General features: G+C 42.1%; 2 protein-coding genes across 4 annotated transcripts in view; one reads left to right on the forward strand and one right to left on the reverse strand.

Annotated features, from left to right (window-relative positions):
* LOC122541274 (V-type proton ATPase subunit C 1-A-like) overlaps positions 1–14935 on the reverse strand; it is a 76802-nt gene extending 61867 nt beyond the window's left edge. Inside the window, exons 1-4 of the mRNA XM_043677901.2 lie at positions 14667–14935; positions 13702–13850; positions 13233–13300; positions 3912–3997 (exon numbers count right to left, since the gene is read on the reverse strand). Coding sequence (XP_043533836.1) covers positions 3912–3997; positions 13233–13300; positions 13702–13830 — 283 coding nt within the window. The 5' untranslated portion in view covers positions 13831–13850; positions 14667–14935. The remainder of the gene's footprint in view (positions 1–3911; positions 3998–13232; positions 13301–13701; positions 13851–14666) is intronic.
* Positions 14936–15083: 148 nt separating this feature from the next.
* nol10 (nucleolar protein 10) overlaps positions 15084–16519 on the forward strand; it is a 59197-nt gene continuing 57761 nt past the window's right edge. The window contains exon 1 of one of the 3 annotated variants that reach the window (XM_087977741.1): positions 15084–15224. In XM_087977741.1, the coding sequence (XP_087833867.1) occupies positions 15159–15224 (66 nt within the window). In that variant the 5' untranslated portion in view covers positions 15084–15158. The remainder of the gene's footprint in view (positions 15225–16519) is intronic. The other 2 variants (XM_043677888.2, XM_087977737.1) reach the window with 2 other exon arrangements.

The raw sequence follows: 16519 nt of genomic DNA on the forward strand, positions 1-16519 counted from the left end.
TGCTTTTTGTGATTTATATGTCAGGAGTCTCAAATCCCTCTGTGCTGTGTCTTTCTGTAGTATTTCTCCATATAAATAATATTCAGCTCCTCTATTTTTCCTATCAATGTGCATAACTTCACATTTCCCAATATTATATTCCTGTTGCACTTTCTTTGCCCATTTGTCTATCTACCTGTCTATATTCCTCTGCAGACTCTTTGAGTCATCCTCACAACTTGCCTGCCCATCTATTTTTGTGCCATCTGCATTCTTGGCTATTATCCAAAACCAAGTCATTATTTATATTGTAAATAATTGTGGGCCCATCACTGATCCCTATAGCACTCTATTAGTTACAGGTTGCCATCTTGAAAATGTCATCCTTATCCCAACTTTGCCTTCTATGAGTTAGCCACTCCTCTATCCATGCTAATATATTATCTCCAACATCATGGGCTCTTATGTTATTAAGCAGCCTAATGTGTGATACCTCATCAAACACCTTTTGAAATTCCAAATATGTCACATCCACCACTTCCCCTTTATCTATCCTGTTTGTTATCTCTTCAACTTATTCTAATAAATGTGTAAATAAAGGTTCACCCACGAATAATAGCTGGGAGTTAATCAGTAATTTTAACTGTTAAATGAATTTGTGTTGATAAATACTATGTTGCACTTGCATTGTCACCACAAGTTATTCTGTTATGTGGTTTTATGCCCAAATCCATAAGTTTGGATTCAAGATAGACTGATTGAGAAGATTACAAGGACAAGAAGTGTTTCAGACTTAGGCTTTTTTTTTAGAACTCTGTTTATTACATATTAAGCACTCTTATACATGGCAATTTGAGATCTACCAGGCTCTAATTTTACGGTTACATTATTGAAAGACTATTCTCTGCATGTGCTTCCCTCTTCATTCTAACTTAGCTCTAGCCACAAGGTGCTATTTATGCCCTGTAGGGAGCACCACCGTCACATATCGCAAGTTTGCTCCACAACCTTAAAGGCTTTTCACAACACCAATAAAGGTGCAGTGCAAAAATTGTAATAATATTGTTGCTAAATGGAAAAAAATGTATGCTAAATCAAAATATGATCAATGTAGCAGCTCAGTAATGTAGTAATGAGTCAGGTGTAAGCCACAGGCCACACAGTATTACAATGCACAGTGATTTTCATGTTTCTAAAGATCTAGTAACTAGAAATAACTAGAAATTCAAGCAGCAGAAGACACATGAGGGATAGATATAACGGCTGCATCCTTTTCCCATAACTCCACCCAAATATATGAGATTCAGCTGCTCTGTAGACACCCAAAGTAATAAAGTTCACTGATTTATATTTACTCTAAGATTCTTTGAGCAAAATTAGTTTTCTGCATCATCGAATTCATCATGGATTTAATTTAGCCATAAAATCATGGTACTAACAATTAACATGGACATTCAGGAACATACTTAAAGAGTTCATTCATTTTAAACAGGTTAGTCACTAGTGTGGACAATTAGGCTGCTGGTTAGCTTGTTTGCCTTTGTTTTGTCCATTTGCCCCACTCCATAGTGCATTTTTTGGCACAGTGGTAGTGTCCCTACCCCTACACCCAGAAGGTCTGGTTCAAGTTGCATCCCCCCCCAAGACATGTATCATAATGTACCTGAACAGAGCAAACTATCAACTTCATTTCACAAGTTATCTGACATTTGGGAATGGCTTTGTGATGGCCATGGATTGCTTTAGAATGATTTTATTCTAGGTCTGGTAGATCTGATTTTGGAGCTTGAGAGGGAGAGTCCAGTCAAAAAGCTAGAAGAAAGCAGCAGCAACTAAAAGAAGAGGCAGCAGGGTAAGATTACAGGTTTAGCACTTGAAGCAGTGTAACAGTTGCACTGGTATAGAAATCCATTTTTAAAAATTACCAATTGATGAAGCCCTATTACTTTCTAGTTAATGAATTGAAGATATAAAACCTGGTGCTAAACATAGTGTACTTAAATTCAAGATAAAGAAAACAGAAATCTGATTATCAATATAGCAATTCTAGGACTATCTGGCATTTTGTAGTATTTTCTCATTCTCCAATTTTCAAAATGTTCATCCTCAGCGTGCCGTTTAAAGAATGTGCTAGACTGTCATCAATTAAGTATGTTATGTATGCAGAAAGGTATTTGTAGACAGAAAATATTATTCCCAGTTGTTTGAAATTTAATATTCAATTTCATCTAATTGAAATACTACTGTTCAAGCAGAGATCAAATTTTAAATTTTGACAATATTCGAAATTCAGGACTAGTGAATTCAAGACAAACAGAGTCAGCATGGCTTCATGAAAGGGAAATCATGCCTGACTAATTTATTAAAGTTTTTTGAGGAAGTCTCAACCAGAGTAGATAGACAGGACTCGGTAGATGTGTTGTGTTTGGACTTTCAGAAGGACCTCACAAAAATTCAAGTCATAACAGCCCACAGTATTGGAGGCAGTATATTGGCATAGACAGAAAATTGGCTCATGGTCAGGAAATAGTGAGTAGTGACAAGAGGTTCTTTTTGCAGGTTGGTGACCCATGACCAGTGGAGTTTAATAGGGACCAGTACTCGGACCACAACGGTTTACAACATCCTATAATGACTTGAAGGAAGAGGATGCAATGTAGCCAAATTTACAGATACAAAAATAGGTGGAAAGGCAAGTTGAGAAAGGGATACAGACAGAGTTTACAGAGAGATATTGATGTTTCAAGTAAGTTGGCAAAAAGTTTGCAAATTGAGTATAATGCAGGAAAGTGTGCAGTTTTTCATTTTGGAAGCGAGAGCAAAAGATTATTTAATTGGAGAAATACCGCAGAAAGCTGCAACACAAATGGTCTTGGGGGAGACTTGTGCATGAAACACAGAAGGCTAGCGTACAGGTGTAGCAGGTAATGAGGAAGCAACGATAGAATGATGGAATCAAGGGGATTTGAGTATAAGAGTGGGCAAGTCTTACTCCAACTGTATAAGTTGCTAGTCAGATCACACCTGGAGTACTGTGAGCAATTTTAGTCCCCTTATTGAATAGAATTGGAGTTCAGAGAAGGTTCACTAGGATGATCCCCAGTATGGAAGGACTGTCTCATGAGCAAAGATTAAACAGTTTGGGATTTCACTCACTGGAGTTTAGAAGATTAAGAGGTGATCACAATGAAATGTATGGGATTCTTAAGAGGCTTGACAGGGTAAATGCCGAGAGGATGCTTCTCTTCATGGGAAGAGTCTAGGGCCAGAGGCATAGTCTCAGAATTTAAGACTGAGATGAGGATGAATTTCTTCTCTCAGAGAGTTGTAAGTCTTTGGAACTCCTTGGCACAGAAAGCAGTGGGGCTGAGATTGATAGATTCTTGATAAGTAGGGAAATCAAGGGTTTAAGGGAAGGGTAGGAAAGTGGATGTGAGGAACTTTGAATCAGCCCTGACCCGATGGAATGATGGAGCAGGCTTGTGGGACCAAATGGCCTACTCCTGTTCCTATTTCTTATGGCATTATAGTAATCCTTCAGTCGAAGTATAAGCTCTATGAAAATATTGCAGAGCCAGTTATCACATTGATGCCATTTTCAACTGCAAAGCATTATTCAACAAAAATCAAGTATTGGTATTATTCCTGAATGAGACTTTACAAAATAAAACATGCACTGATTGACAAAATAAAGCATACCTGTTAGGAGACATATACCAGAAATAAGGATTTAGGGTTAAATGCATATCTTTTTTAAGTACAGCATAAGAGTTTGACGTACAACAAATATACGCACCAACTGTATGGCAGGGCACCTAAATGCAGTGCCTTTTTGAATAATGTACATCATCCATCTTTCAAAGCTGCGGCATCTTGTTCAGTAACATTTGTCTTTGAAAGGTGTATATGACAGTATATTTTACAGAACCCACCTCCATTCGCTAATAGGTTCTCTTGAGCTTTATCCTTCGAATCTTCCATAATATCCGCTGTGTACTGCGCCAGCTTCTTTACAATACTTTAAAAAAAAACACATGCAAACAAAACCAACTCTAAGTAACTGATAGAAAACATGGTTAGGAGTCATTTAAAATACATATTTAAATGAGTAAAAGAATAAATCGCGGCAAACATTTTAATTGCTGCTGTAATTACCCACCTCAGATATGTGACGCTTCTAAACAGGCTACGTTCTTTTCCTTTGTTTACTTCATCTCAAACCCCTCCCACCCTCACTCCTCCACACATTGCACATCAGGCTCAAAAAAGGACAGAGGTGATCCAGACAGCTACAGGCCAGACAGCCGAACACTGGTAGTGGGAAAAGTTTTAAGGCAATAAACAGAGTCAAAATTGCCACTTGAAAAATTATGGGTTAATGAATGACAGCACAAATTTGTTAAAGCCAAATTATTTTTGACCAATAGAGTTATTTAGTGAAGGGAGAAGAATGGTATGGATTTTCAAAAAGCATTTTATAAACTAGCACACAATAGACAATTGAGCAAAACCGAAGCCCATGGAATTAAAAAAGGCAGTTGTGGTGTGAATACAAACTTGGCTAAATAACAAACAGTAAAATGTAGTGGTGAATTATACAAACTTGCAGGAAGTAAACAGTAGTGTTCCTCCCAGTGATTGGTATTTCAAGAACTAATTCTTTTTTTGTTAGCCATATTATTGATCTCAGGTTGAATGTACAGCACACAATATCAAAACCCACAGACAACATGAAGCTCAGAAATGCAGTGGATGAGGAGGATTGGAACCTATTTAGGATGACATAGAGAGATTGGTAAAATGAGCAGACACCTTGCAGATACAATTTTATGCAAAGTAGCAATACATTATTAGAGAGAACAAAAAAGAGCAATACAAATTAAATAGTACTATTTTAAAGCAAGTGTTGGAACAACTTTTTTTACTAATTCACTTTTATAAATAATTACTAAGAAGGGGACAAGAAAAAATATTACTTTTTTAACATATAAAAGTTAAAATGTAAACTTTGGTGAAAGCATATTGGTACACAGGTCTTGAGTTAAACAAACAATACCCAGGCAAAAAATGCAATCAATCAAATGAAAAAGTACCTTCAAACAAAAAGGTACTCCATTAAAAAAGCAATATTTACATCCATTATTTAGTCAGAACCTTGGAGAATACAGTTAAAAACATTGTTCCTAGAATGTTTAAGTAATGCGCGGATAATTTCAACATTATTAATAGATTGATTGAAAAAAGTGGAATTAGTTTTATAAGAGCTTTAAAATGGTATTTGCTCTTAATGTAACAAAACAGAAACCTATTGGTAATCTCGAGTATGAGAAGCATAATAAGGCTATTGTTCCTTAGTTCTTCTGGCAGACTTGTCAGAGGCTGCAGAATTCATCAAGAGCAATTTACACTGGGTTACGGCCTTACTTGGACTGTTAGGATGAATAATTTACAAAGCAAGATGCAACTTATCAGAGCGCGCAGGATAGGTGATGACATAATCCTTATTTGGCAAGTCACATATTCAATGGCGAAGAGGTTTACAAGCCTTCTGAAGAAGGCTTCCGGGAGTGGAGGTAAGATCCAAGTTGGAATTCTTGGATTCCTGAAGATTAAAGATTTTCTTCACCTTTATCAGCTTGAGGCCCTTTAAAAAAGAGTCTGCATGTGGGTGAGTCCTCAGGTTTTACCGGAGGCACAAACATCCGCTCTACCAGGCCTAACAGCAAGGTCAGACTTCCAAGTCGTTTAAAGCAGGATGATATCGGAGATGATCTCTAGCAGCTGCATTATGTATAGCGTACAAACCGCTGAAGAAAAACATCCTTTTCGTTCTGACACTATTTTATTCCAAACTCAGAAGAACATCAGAAGTTCAAGAACTTGCGACTTATGTTCCTCAGAGTCAACAACTGCATAAATTATGGGCTGGATTTTACGGTCAACAGCTGGCAGAGTTGAACACAGAATGACATAAAATCCAGTGAGTGGCCTGCCTGTTGCATACAGCCCACTACAACCTATCTGAGGCAGCAAGGGAGACATGGGTGACCTGGCCTACCTTGGGGCTTCTGAAGTCCTTAAGAGGCCACTAAAGCACCTCAAGGCAGAACTGTCAATTGCTTACCTGCAGTAGGGGGAGTACATGCCATATGAGTAGACCATCAACCTTTGCTGCATGGTTTGGTGTCAAAAGAGACGTAGGGTAACCTCTTTTCGGAGGACCCTGCACGATTGGACATACGCTCCCCACCCTAATACCTGTCCCCTATGGACCTTTGATCCCAGTTCACACCCCAACACTCCACTCCTACATTTCATCTAATCATGCCATTTCCCATGAATATCAAATCCAGACTGACTTGTCCAATGGGGCTCATCAGCTCTGGGGACTTTTGTTGTGTTCTTTCATAAGATTTGGCTGTCACTGGCTGGTCCAGCATTTATTGCTCACTCCTAGTTGCCCTGGAGATGGTGATCTGCCTTCATAACAGCTGCAGTCTGTGCAATGTCCAGGGAGCCACAGTACTGTCAGGAAGGGAGTTTCTGGAATTTTGACCTTTCACCATTGAAGGAATGGCAAGAAATTTCCAAGACAGAATGGTGTTGTAAGGGAACTTACAGGTTGTGGTGCTCTCATATATTCACTGCCCGGCCCCTCTCAGTTGTACAGGTCACAGATTTGAAAGGTGATTTTAGAGCAGCCTTGGTGTGTTACTGCAATGAATTTGTAGACAGTTAACACTGCTGTGACTATGCATTGATGGCGAATGAAGCAAAATTTCTCAGTGGTAGATAGAGTGCCCATCAAGTGGTCGGCTTTGTTCTGGATGGTGTCAAGTTCTTGAGCGTTGTTACAGCTGCACTTATCCAGGCAGTTAAAGAGTATTCCAAAACACTTTGATTTGTGCTTTGTAGATGATGTACAGGCTTTGGGGAAATGAGGATTGAGTTACTCATCATTCCTAGCCTTTCACCAGCTTTTGTTGATATTGTATCTATATGACTTTTCCAGTTCAATTCCTGCTCAATGATAAAATGGTGGAACTGAGGGCAGCAACAATCGTAAGGTCATTGAACATCAGGAGCTAATGGTTAGATTCTTCCTTGTTGGAGATGGTCATTGTCTGGCACTTATATAATACAATGGTTATTTTCCGTTAACCAACACAAGTGTGGATGGTGTTCAGGTCCAGCTGCAGCTGCACACAGATTAGTATGTGAGGTTTCATGAATGGTGCTGAATATTGTCAGCGAACATCCCCACTACTGACCTTATGGTGGAGGGAAGGTCAATAGTGAAGATAAATGGACCTAAACACTATACCGAGGAGCTCCTGCAGAGATATCATGGAACTGAGATGACTGACCCTCAACTACCACAATCTTTGCACGAGCTTTGGCTCTAACCAGTGTGGAGATTTTCCCCTGATTCCCACGGACTCCAGTTTTAGTAATACCATAGTCAATCAAAAGCTGTCTTGACATCAAGGGCTGTCACCATCACCTCACCTCTGCAATTCAGTTCTTTTTTTTGCATCAACTCTACCACGGGTTCAGGTGCTAAGTGGCTCCAACAGAACCTAAACTGAGCATCAGTGATGTTATTCTTTTGGAAGAGCTATTTGGTAGCACTGTCAATGACCCTTTCAATCATGATGACAGGGAGTAAACTGATAAGGTGGTATTTGGCTGAGTTGGACTTATCCTGCTTTTTGTGCACAGAACATACCTGGCCAATTTTCCACATAGTTGGATCGATGCTGACCTGGATCCGTTTTAACAGAACTGGAACAACTTGTCCAGCGATTTAGCTCTGGAGCACACCTGTTCAATATGATTACCAGAATGTTTCTTTGGTCCACTGTCTTCACAGTATCCAGGGACTTCAGCAATTTCTTGATACCATGCCTAGGGAATGAAATTTGTTGAAGACTGACACCTGCGATGCTGGTGCCCTCAGGAGGAGGCTGAGATTAATCACCCATTCAGTACGTCTGGCTGAAAATGAGTGCAATTACTTCAGTTTTGTTTTTTTTTCGTACTGATATGCTGCACTTTCCCATCAATGAGGCTATTTGGGGATATTTGTGACATCCACCTCCTGTTCATTGCTTAATTGTGTATCACCATTCACAACTGCAAGAGGCAGGACTGCAGAGCTTAGACCTCATTCATTGGCCATGGAATTGCTTCGAACTCTTTAATCACTTGTTGCTTCTGGTATTTGGCATGCGTTGTACTGCAGCTTCACCAGGTTGACATCTCCTTTTTATGTGTGCCTAGTACTGCTTTTCTTCGCCCTCCTGTACTCTTCATTGAATCTCTCCACTTGATGGTAATGGTAGAGTGGGTGCCTACCAGCACATCAAGCTGCAGATTATGGATGAGCACAAGTCATCTACTGCTTATGGACTGCAGCGCATCATTGATGTCCAGGTGTGAGTTGTCAGATCTGTTAAAAGTCTATCAAAGTTACATGACACAATGTATTCTCGATGTGAAGACAGGACTTTATCTCCACAAGGACTGCACAATGATCACTCCTACTGATATTATCATGGATAGGTACATCTCTGCCAAGTAGATTGGTGAGGATGTGGTCAAGAATGCTTTTCCCTCTTGTTGGTTCATTCACCATCTGCTGTAGACTCCGTGACTATCAGAAGCAAAGCTGCTGAGACACTCTTGGAGATGGACATTGAAGTCCCCACCCAAAGTCACTGTCAGACCTTGCCATCTTCAGTGCTTCCCCCAAGTAGTGTTCAATGTGGACATAGAACAAACATAGAACAATACAGCACAGAACAGGCCCTTCGGCCCACGATGTTGTGCCGAACTTCTAACCTAGATTAAGTACCCATCCATGTACCTATCCAAATGCCGCTTAAAGGTCGCCAATGATTCCGACTCTACCACTCCCACGGGCAGCGCATTCCATGCCCCCACCACTCTCTGGGTAAAGAACCCACCCCTGACATCTCCCCTATACCTTCCACCCTTCACCTTAAATTTATGTCCCCTTGTAACACTCTGTTGTACCCGGGGAAAAAGTTTCTGACTGTCTACTCTATCTATTCCTCTGATCATCTTATAAACCTCTATCAAGTCACCCCTCATCCTTCGCCGTTCCAACGAGAAAAGGCCGAGAACTCTCAACCTATCCTCGTACGACTTCCTCTCCATTCCAGGCAACATCCTGGTAAATCTTCTCTGCACCCTCTCCAAAGCTTCCACATCTTTCCTAAAGTGAGGCGACCAGAACTGCACACAGTACTCCAACTGTGGCCTAACCAAAGTCCTGTACAGTTGCAACATCACTTCACGACTCTTGAATTCAATCCCTCTGCTAATGAACGATAATACTCCATAGGCCTTCTTACAAACTCTATCCACCTGAGTGGCAACCTTCAAAGATCTATGTACATAGACCCCAAGATCCCTCTGTTCCTCCACCTGACTAAGAACCCTACCATTAACCCTGTATTCCGCATTCTTATTTGTTCTTCCAAAATGGACAACCTCACACTTGGCAGGGTTGAACTCCATCTGCCACTCCTCAGCCCAGCTCTGCATCATATCTAAGTCCCTCTGCAGCCGACAACAGCCCTCCTCACTGTCCACAACTCCACCTATCTTCGTATCATCTGCAAATTTACTGACCCACCCTTCGACTCCCTCATCTAAGTCATTAATAAAAATTACAAACAGCAGAGGACCCAGAACTGATCCCTGCGGAACTCCACTTGTAACTGGGCTCCAGGCTGAATATTTACCATCTACCACCACTCTCTGCCTTCGACCGGTTAGCCAGTTTTCTATCCAATTGGCCAAATTTCCCTCTATCCCATGCCTCCTGACTTTCCGCATAAGCCTACCATGGGGAACCTTATCAAATGCCTTACTAAAATCCATGTACACTACATCCACTGCTCTTCCCTCATCCACATGCTTGGTCACCTCCTCGAAGAATTCAATAAGACTTGTAAGGCAAGACCTACCCTTCACAAATCCGTGCTGGCTGTCCCTAATCAAGCAGTGTCTTTCCAGATACTCATAAATCCTATCCCTCAGTACCCTTTCCATTACTTTGCCTACCACAGAAGTAAGACTAACAGGCCTGTAATTCCCGGGGTTATCCCAATTCCCTTTTTTGAACAGGGGCACAACATTCGCTACTCTCCAGTCCCCTGGTACCACCCCCGTTGCCAGTGAAGACGAGAAGATCATTGCCAACGGTACTGCAATTTCCTCTCTTGCTTCCCACATAATCCTAGGATATATCCCGTCAGGCCCGGGGGACTTGTCTATCCTCAAGTTGTTCAAAATGTCCAACACATCTTCCTTCCTAACAGGTATCTCTTCTAGCTTACCAGTCCATTTCACACTCTCCTCTTCTACAATACGGTCCCTCTCGTTCGTAAATACTGAAGAGAAGTACTTGTTCAAGACCTCTCCTATCTCTTCCGACTCAATACACAGTCTCCCACTACTGTCCTTGATCGGACCTACCCTCGTTCTCGTCATTCTCAGGTTTCTCACATACGCATAAAATGCCTTGGGGTTATCCTTGATCCTATCCGCCAACGATTTTTCATGCCCTCTCTTAGCTCTCCTAATCCCTTTCTTCAGGTCCCTTCTGGCTATCCTGTATCCCTCCACTGCTCTGTCTGAATCCTGTTTCCTCAACCTTATGTAAGCCTCCTTCTTCCTCTTTACCAGACATTCAACCTCTCTCGTCAACCAAGGCTCCCTCACACGACCATTTCTTTCCTGCCTGATAGGTACATACATATCATGGACACGTCGTATCTGCTCTTTGAAAAAGTTCCACATTTCCACCACATCCTTCCCTGACAGCCTATGCTCCCAACGTATGCTCCTCAAATCCTGCCTTACAGCATCGTAATTTCCCTTCCCCCAATTATAAAATCTACCTTGTTGTGCGCACCTATCTCTCTCCATAACCAAGGTGAAAGTCACAGAATTGTGGTCACCATCACCAAAATGTTCACCCACTAACAAGCCCACCACTTGTCCCGGTTCATTACCGAGTACCAAATCCAATATGGCCTCCCCTCTGGTTGGACAATCTACATACTGCGTTAGAAAAGCTTCCTGGACACACTGCACAAACACCGCCCCATCCAATCTACTTGATCTAAAGAGCTTCCAATCAATATTTGGGAAGTTGAAGTCGCCCATGACTACGACCCTGTGGCTTCTGCACCTTTCCAAAATCTGTTTCCCAATCTGTTTCTCCACATCTCTGCTGCTATTGGGGGGCCTATAGTAAACACAATGGATGTGCATTGATTCATCAGCTGAGGGTTGGGGATGGGGAGCATTTGTTACTAATCAACAGGAGGCTTCCTTTCCCATTCTATTTGACCTGACTGAGTGCAGTAGCAGTGGCATTTTAATGGTGCAGATCAGACTACGGAGCTTCTGGTAAATCCAATTGGGTGGCAGCTCTCTAAGGCAGTAATTCCTCTGAAAAGGGGGACAAAAGTCTTCCCTTGAAATAACTAACACCACTCCCAGTGGAAAATTGTTGTAAGGAAGCCATCAAGATCATGGATGGGTCCTCCTCTAATTGTCAGGTGGAGAAAGGAAGCACGATACCCTATAAACTACACTCCTATGTTTTCAGCTTCAACACGATTATTCTTGTGGTGTCTCTGAATAATAAATACCAAATTGAGTGCAAAGTTAGTCAATTTAATGTCAGGAGTTTATGGCCTTCAAGGATTGACTGAAACTGCCCCAACTAATTTCTTGCTGAAGGAATGTGATGACTTTTATTCTATCTGCCTGAGTGGATTCAATTGTGACCATAAGAAGACTGTGTGTTCACAAGTGATGATGTCAGGAGGCACATCTTCACAGAGAAGATAGTGGGAATCATCTGCACCATCCAGAACTCCAGTATCAATTAAAATGACCAAACAGTGCTTCTGAATAGCCTGCAAGCTCATGCTTTAAGAGAGATAGTCTAGTTCTAAAATATTTTTATTTTAAGGCATGACATTATTTCAATATTTAATTCTGGTAAAATTAATTATTGTGCCACTTATGTAAAGAAAAACAGCTTTCAAAATTCTGGCATACAATGATCATGGTATATTTCTAGCTGCAATCGTGTGTTTTTTCTTTCTTTAGATAAGGATAGTCATCACTCGAAAAAAAACTCTTCACGTTGGCAACAGTGACATATAATTAAACAGTTATTGCCAATATTACTTCAATCACAGGGAAATTATAAATACCAATATAAGATTTCTACTTTAGTTGCATTTTATGGCTTTTTTTAGAAGACCGTGACAGTTTTCCAAATTCTATCAGTAATGGTTACTGCAGGAAATCCCAGGCAAGTGAAACAAAATGTAACTATACCATTCATAAAACCAGAAGTAGAAGACAGTGGATGTCTTCCGTGACTGCTGGGAACAGACTGTTGTCTACAGTACAGAATGTTGTTTATGGTTTCAAAGAAGGGCACCAAATGAGCTGGAAGGGATGTAATCTGATGGACAGAAGCATACTGTTGTAACCTGGCTAGGCCTCTGTGTATCATTCTGTTGCCTGAGTTGATCTATACATTTGGAACTATGATCAAAGAATTTAAAATAATAAAGTTCCAACTAAAGGTCAAGCATTCTATCAACTGAGTCAACACTGATCAAAATGTAAATCTGAAAGATTGCTGTAAATCTAAAAGTATATGGTAATAAATATCAAGTTATGAAGGGGTACTTTTTGATTTGACAAAAATAATTCAATTCTACATGTTCCTTTTTCCTCTGCAAATATATTAACAAGTGCCAATTAACCTTGACTTATACTTCAACCTGAAACACACCTTCTTCACACATTACTCACAACATTTCAAATAATTATTGAAAGTCATGGTTAGATTTTTTTTTCTTGAAGGTTCTTATGTCAGATTTGCCACATGCTGAAGACAAGTTATTTCATTCTACTTTCACAAAAAAAGTCATTGGATTCTAACATTGATTATAATATTTTCATCTTTATGTCACCTTGTCTTCTGGTGTAGTTCAGAGTTTGGGTGTTAGATGAAACTAGACACTTGCAGATCTCTGTTGCTGTGCGGTGATATCTGTTTGGATAAAGCTGACTAAACCAAGTGGAATCTGCATTAGGTTGGTTTAAGACTAACAACCCAGTGTCTACATCAGAAAACCGAAGCAAACATACTTTAGCTCGTTTGTGTACAGTAAATAATGTTTTACCCTTCAACAAACGTATCAAGTTTTCCGAGTTCATCTGAGAGTCCAACCAGTGAGTCTAATGTCCCCACCTAAGCGAAAATGGAGAATATCATGATGTTTGTGGCAAATAATAATTAAACTATTTGAAGCACATCCAAATTAATCACATGAATTGATTTATTCAAAAATATGTAATCAAGTTGCTTTATACAATGAAAAGTTTTTAAATTGAAAATAAAGTAAAGGTATCAATCGCATGGTAAAAGGTAAAATTTAATTGAGCTAAAATAGCTGTGGTCCAAGTGTTTGCTAAACTGTACCCCTATTAATTTTTTGCAATCTTCAGGGCACTGTCAATACTGAAGTGTTTGCGAAACTGTACCCCATTAATTTGTCTTCACATAAAGTCTAACTGTGCTATAAAGTCCCAGTTTAAATGTTTCTGGACAGGTAGGTTTGAAGACAGGTAATGAGCAGAAACAGAAATTACCTTGAGTTCAGGGATCGGAAATTTATAATTATTTGATAAACTGGCTTTTTCAGTTACAGTGTTCATTCGTTCCCATATTTGTTGGTTCGATTTGTCAACAGGGGCCGAAACTAACCAGTATTCGCTCATGTTGTCCTGTGACGCTAAGCCTGTTGTGTATTAAAAGAAAAATGCTTTTAGGGAAAGAGAAGCAATCTTCTGTCAAGCATTATCATCTATGTACAAATTAGCTGTTATTCAATATGGACAGCCAATTAATTGTTCGGACTAGCAGACGAGACACCAGTTTTAATGGACCCTTGACTAACAAACTTGGAATAGAGAAAAAAAAGATATATTTTACCCCAAATTCGTAAGATTCATTACACGACCCATAGTGGGGTTATTTGATCGTGAAGGCAGAAATCGTTTGCGGCTGATTTCACTATCTAGAAATCCACATATCTTGAGCGTACACCATTGTATCACAAACTGACAAGTCGGCGCAATCAGTGCAAAATGCAGACACTTCAAAGATTACAAACGTTTTCTCTCCGCTTCGGCTTTTAAAATCCACGGTAACTAACACGATAGACTGAACACTTATCAGCATATTCGCGAGTCTAAACAGTTAACTTTAGAAATAATTACACTGCTATTGCGAAAATGAAACACTTCACTAAACATGTTTTATGCACCTTATCAAAAAGAACAGACCACGTCTTTTAGAAAGCGGAACAATCGTGGTCGTAGTTAACCAAATCAGCTCACCTTTCACAATTCTTGTTCTTACTGGGCACTTGATATATTTTTTAAAGAATTTCTGTTCTGGATGAAAGAATTCGGGTATTGTATTCGTTATTGAATATTTAAGCAAGTTAAAACTAGACCGATTACGTCCTCCCGACACAAATCAACTGCTGTATTACATACATATATATTTTTCAAAATGAATTGTGAAATAAAAGAAACGTCATTTACGTTACCTCAGATATACTGGACCTGGCAGTGCCCTGAAGATTGTAAGAAATCTCTTCGCTCAGTTTTGCAATTCCCTTGTCATTTCGTTCAGTTATCGCCGATTTACTACTAATCAAAGTTTTGGTGTATCACTGGGTGGACCGGGTGAAAGTCGCTGTGCTTCTTGTTGAAGAATGTTCTTGCAGCTTTTGCCCTCTCCCTCCCTGCTCTGGAGCCAGAACTTCGATACAACAACAACAACAAAATTGTTACAGGTGAAGGCAGGAGGCTCCGCTCCTCGTGCGCAGAACCGGCTGCGCAGCGCCACCTACTTTACATAATGAGCCACGCCCCCCCTCACCTCGCCTCTCTCCTCCCCCCCCCTCACCGATTGCTTCGCGTTTTGTCCGACGTCAGTTCCGGTTGATCTCTGACCTCAGTGCGTCCCGAGGGCCAGTGGAAGGGTTGAGGCCGCACGAGCTGCGGCGGAGCGTGGTGTGAGCGGCCGGTGAGACGCGATGCAGGTCTCCAGCGTGAACGACGTGAAGATTTACAACCTGAGTTACGGCAAGTCGCTGCCGGAGGTGAGGGAGTGGCGGTTGGGGCTGGCGCGGCGCGTGGGGAGCGGGTCGCGAGCTTCCCTCTCCCCCCCCCCCTCAAGGTTATAACGGCATCCCCTTCAGAGTCTTTACAGCGGCCGTACGGTGACCGGGATCGAACACCAAACCTCGATCACAGCGGCTCAGGCAGCGTCCGTGCAGAGAGGGCAAGTTAACGTTTCCAGTCCAGATGACTCTTCACCAGAGCTGATGTGGGGGGCAGCCTGTGTGCTATAGCTGTGGGGTGGGGGGTGGCAGCCTGTTGCTATAGCTGTGGGGGTGGGGGGTGGCAGCCTGTTGCTATAGCTGTGGGGGTGCGGGCAGCCTGTGTGCTATAGCTGTGGGGTGGGGGGTGGCAGCCTGTTGCTATAGCTGTGGGGGTGGGGGGTGGCAGCCTGTTGCTATAGCTGTGGGGGTGCGGGCAGCCTGTGTGCTATAGCTGTGGGGTGGGGGGGGGAACAGCCTGTTGCTATAGCTGTGGGGGTGCGGGCAGCCTGTGTGCTATAGCTGTGGGGTGGGGGGGTGGCAGCCTGTTGCTATAGCTGTGGGGGTGCGGGCAGCCTGTGTGCTATAGCTGTGGGGTGGGGGGGGAACAGCCTGTGTGCTATAGCTGTGGGGTGGGGGGGGGAACAGCCTGTGTGCTATAGCTGGGGGGTGGGGGGGGTGGCAGCCTGTGTGCTATAGCTGTGGGGTGGGGGGGCAGACTGTGTGCTATAGCTGTGGGGTGGGGGTTGTGGCAGCCTGTGTGCTATAGCTGTGGGGTGGGGGTTGTGGCAGCCTGTGTGCTATAGCTGTGGGGTGGGGGTTGTGGCAGCCTGTGTGCTATAGCTGTGGTGGAAGTGTGTTGCTGGAAAAGCGCAGCAGGTCAGGCAGCATCCAGGGAACAGGAGAATCGACGTTTCGGGCATAAACCCTTTTTCAGGAATGAGGAAAGTTTGTCCAGCAGGCTAAGATAAAAGGTGGGGAGGAGGGACTTGGGGGAGGGGCGTCGGAAATGTGATAGGTCGAAAGAGGTCAAGGTGAGGGTGATAGGTCAGACTGGGGTGGGGGCGGAGAGGTCGGGAAGAAGATTGCAGGTTAGGAAGGCGGTGCTGAATTCGATGGATTTGACTGAGACAGGGTGGGGGGAGGGGAAATGAGGAAACTGGTGAAATCCGAGTTCATCCCTTGTGGTTGGAGGGTTCCTAGGCGGAAGATGAGGCGCTCTTCCTCCAGCCGTCGCTTTGTTGTGGTCTGACGATGGAGGAGTCCAAAGACCTGCATATCCTTGGTGGAGTGGG

This window comes from Chiloscyllium plagiosum, unplaced genomic scaffold (genome assembly GCF_037043375.1).
Source record: "Chiloscyllium plagiosum isolate Xiang-an unplaced genomic scaffold, Cpla_swu_hap1 HiC_scaffold_3, whole genome shotgun sequence".
Classification (NCBI taxonomy): Eukaryota; Metazoa; Chordata; class Chondrichthyes; order Orectolobiformes; family Hemiscylliidae; genus Chiloscyllium; species Chiloscyllium plagiosum.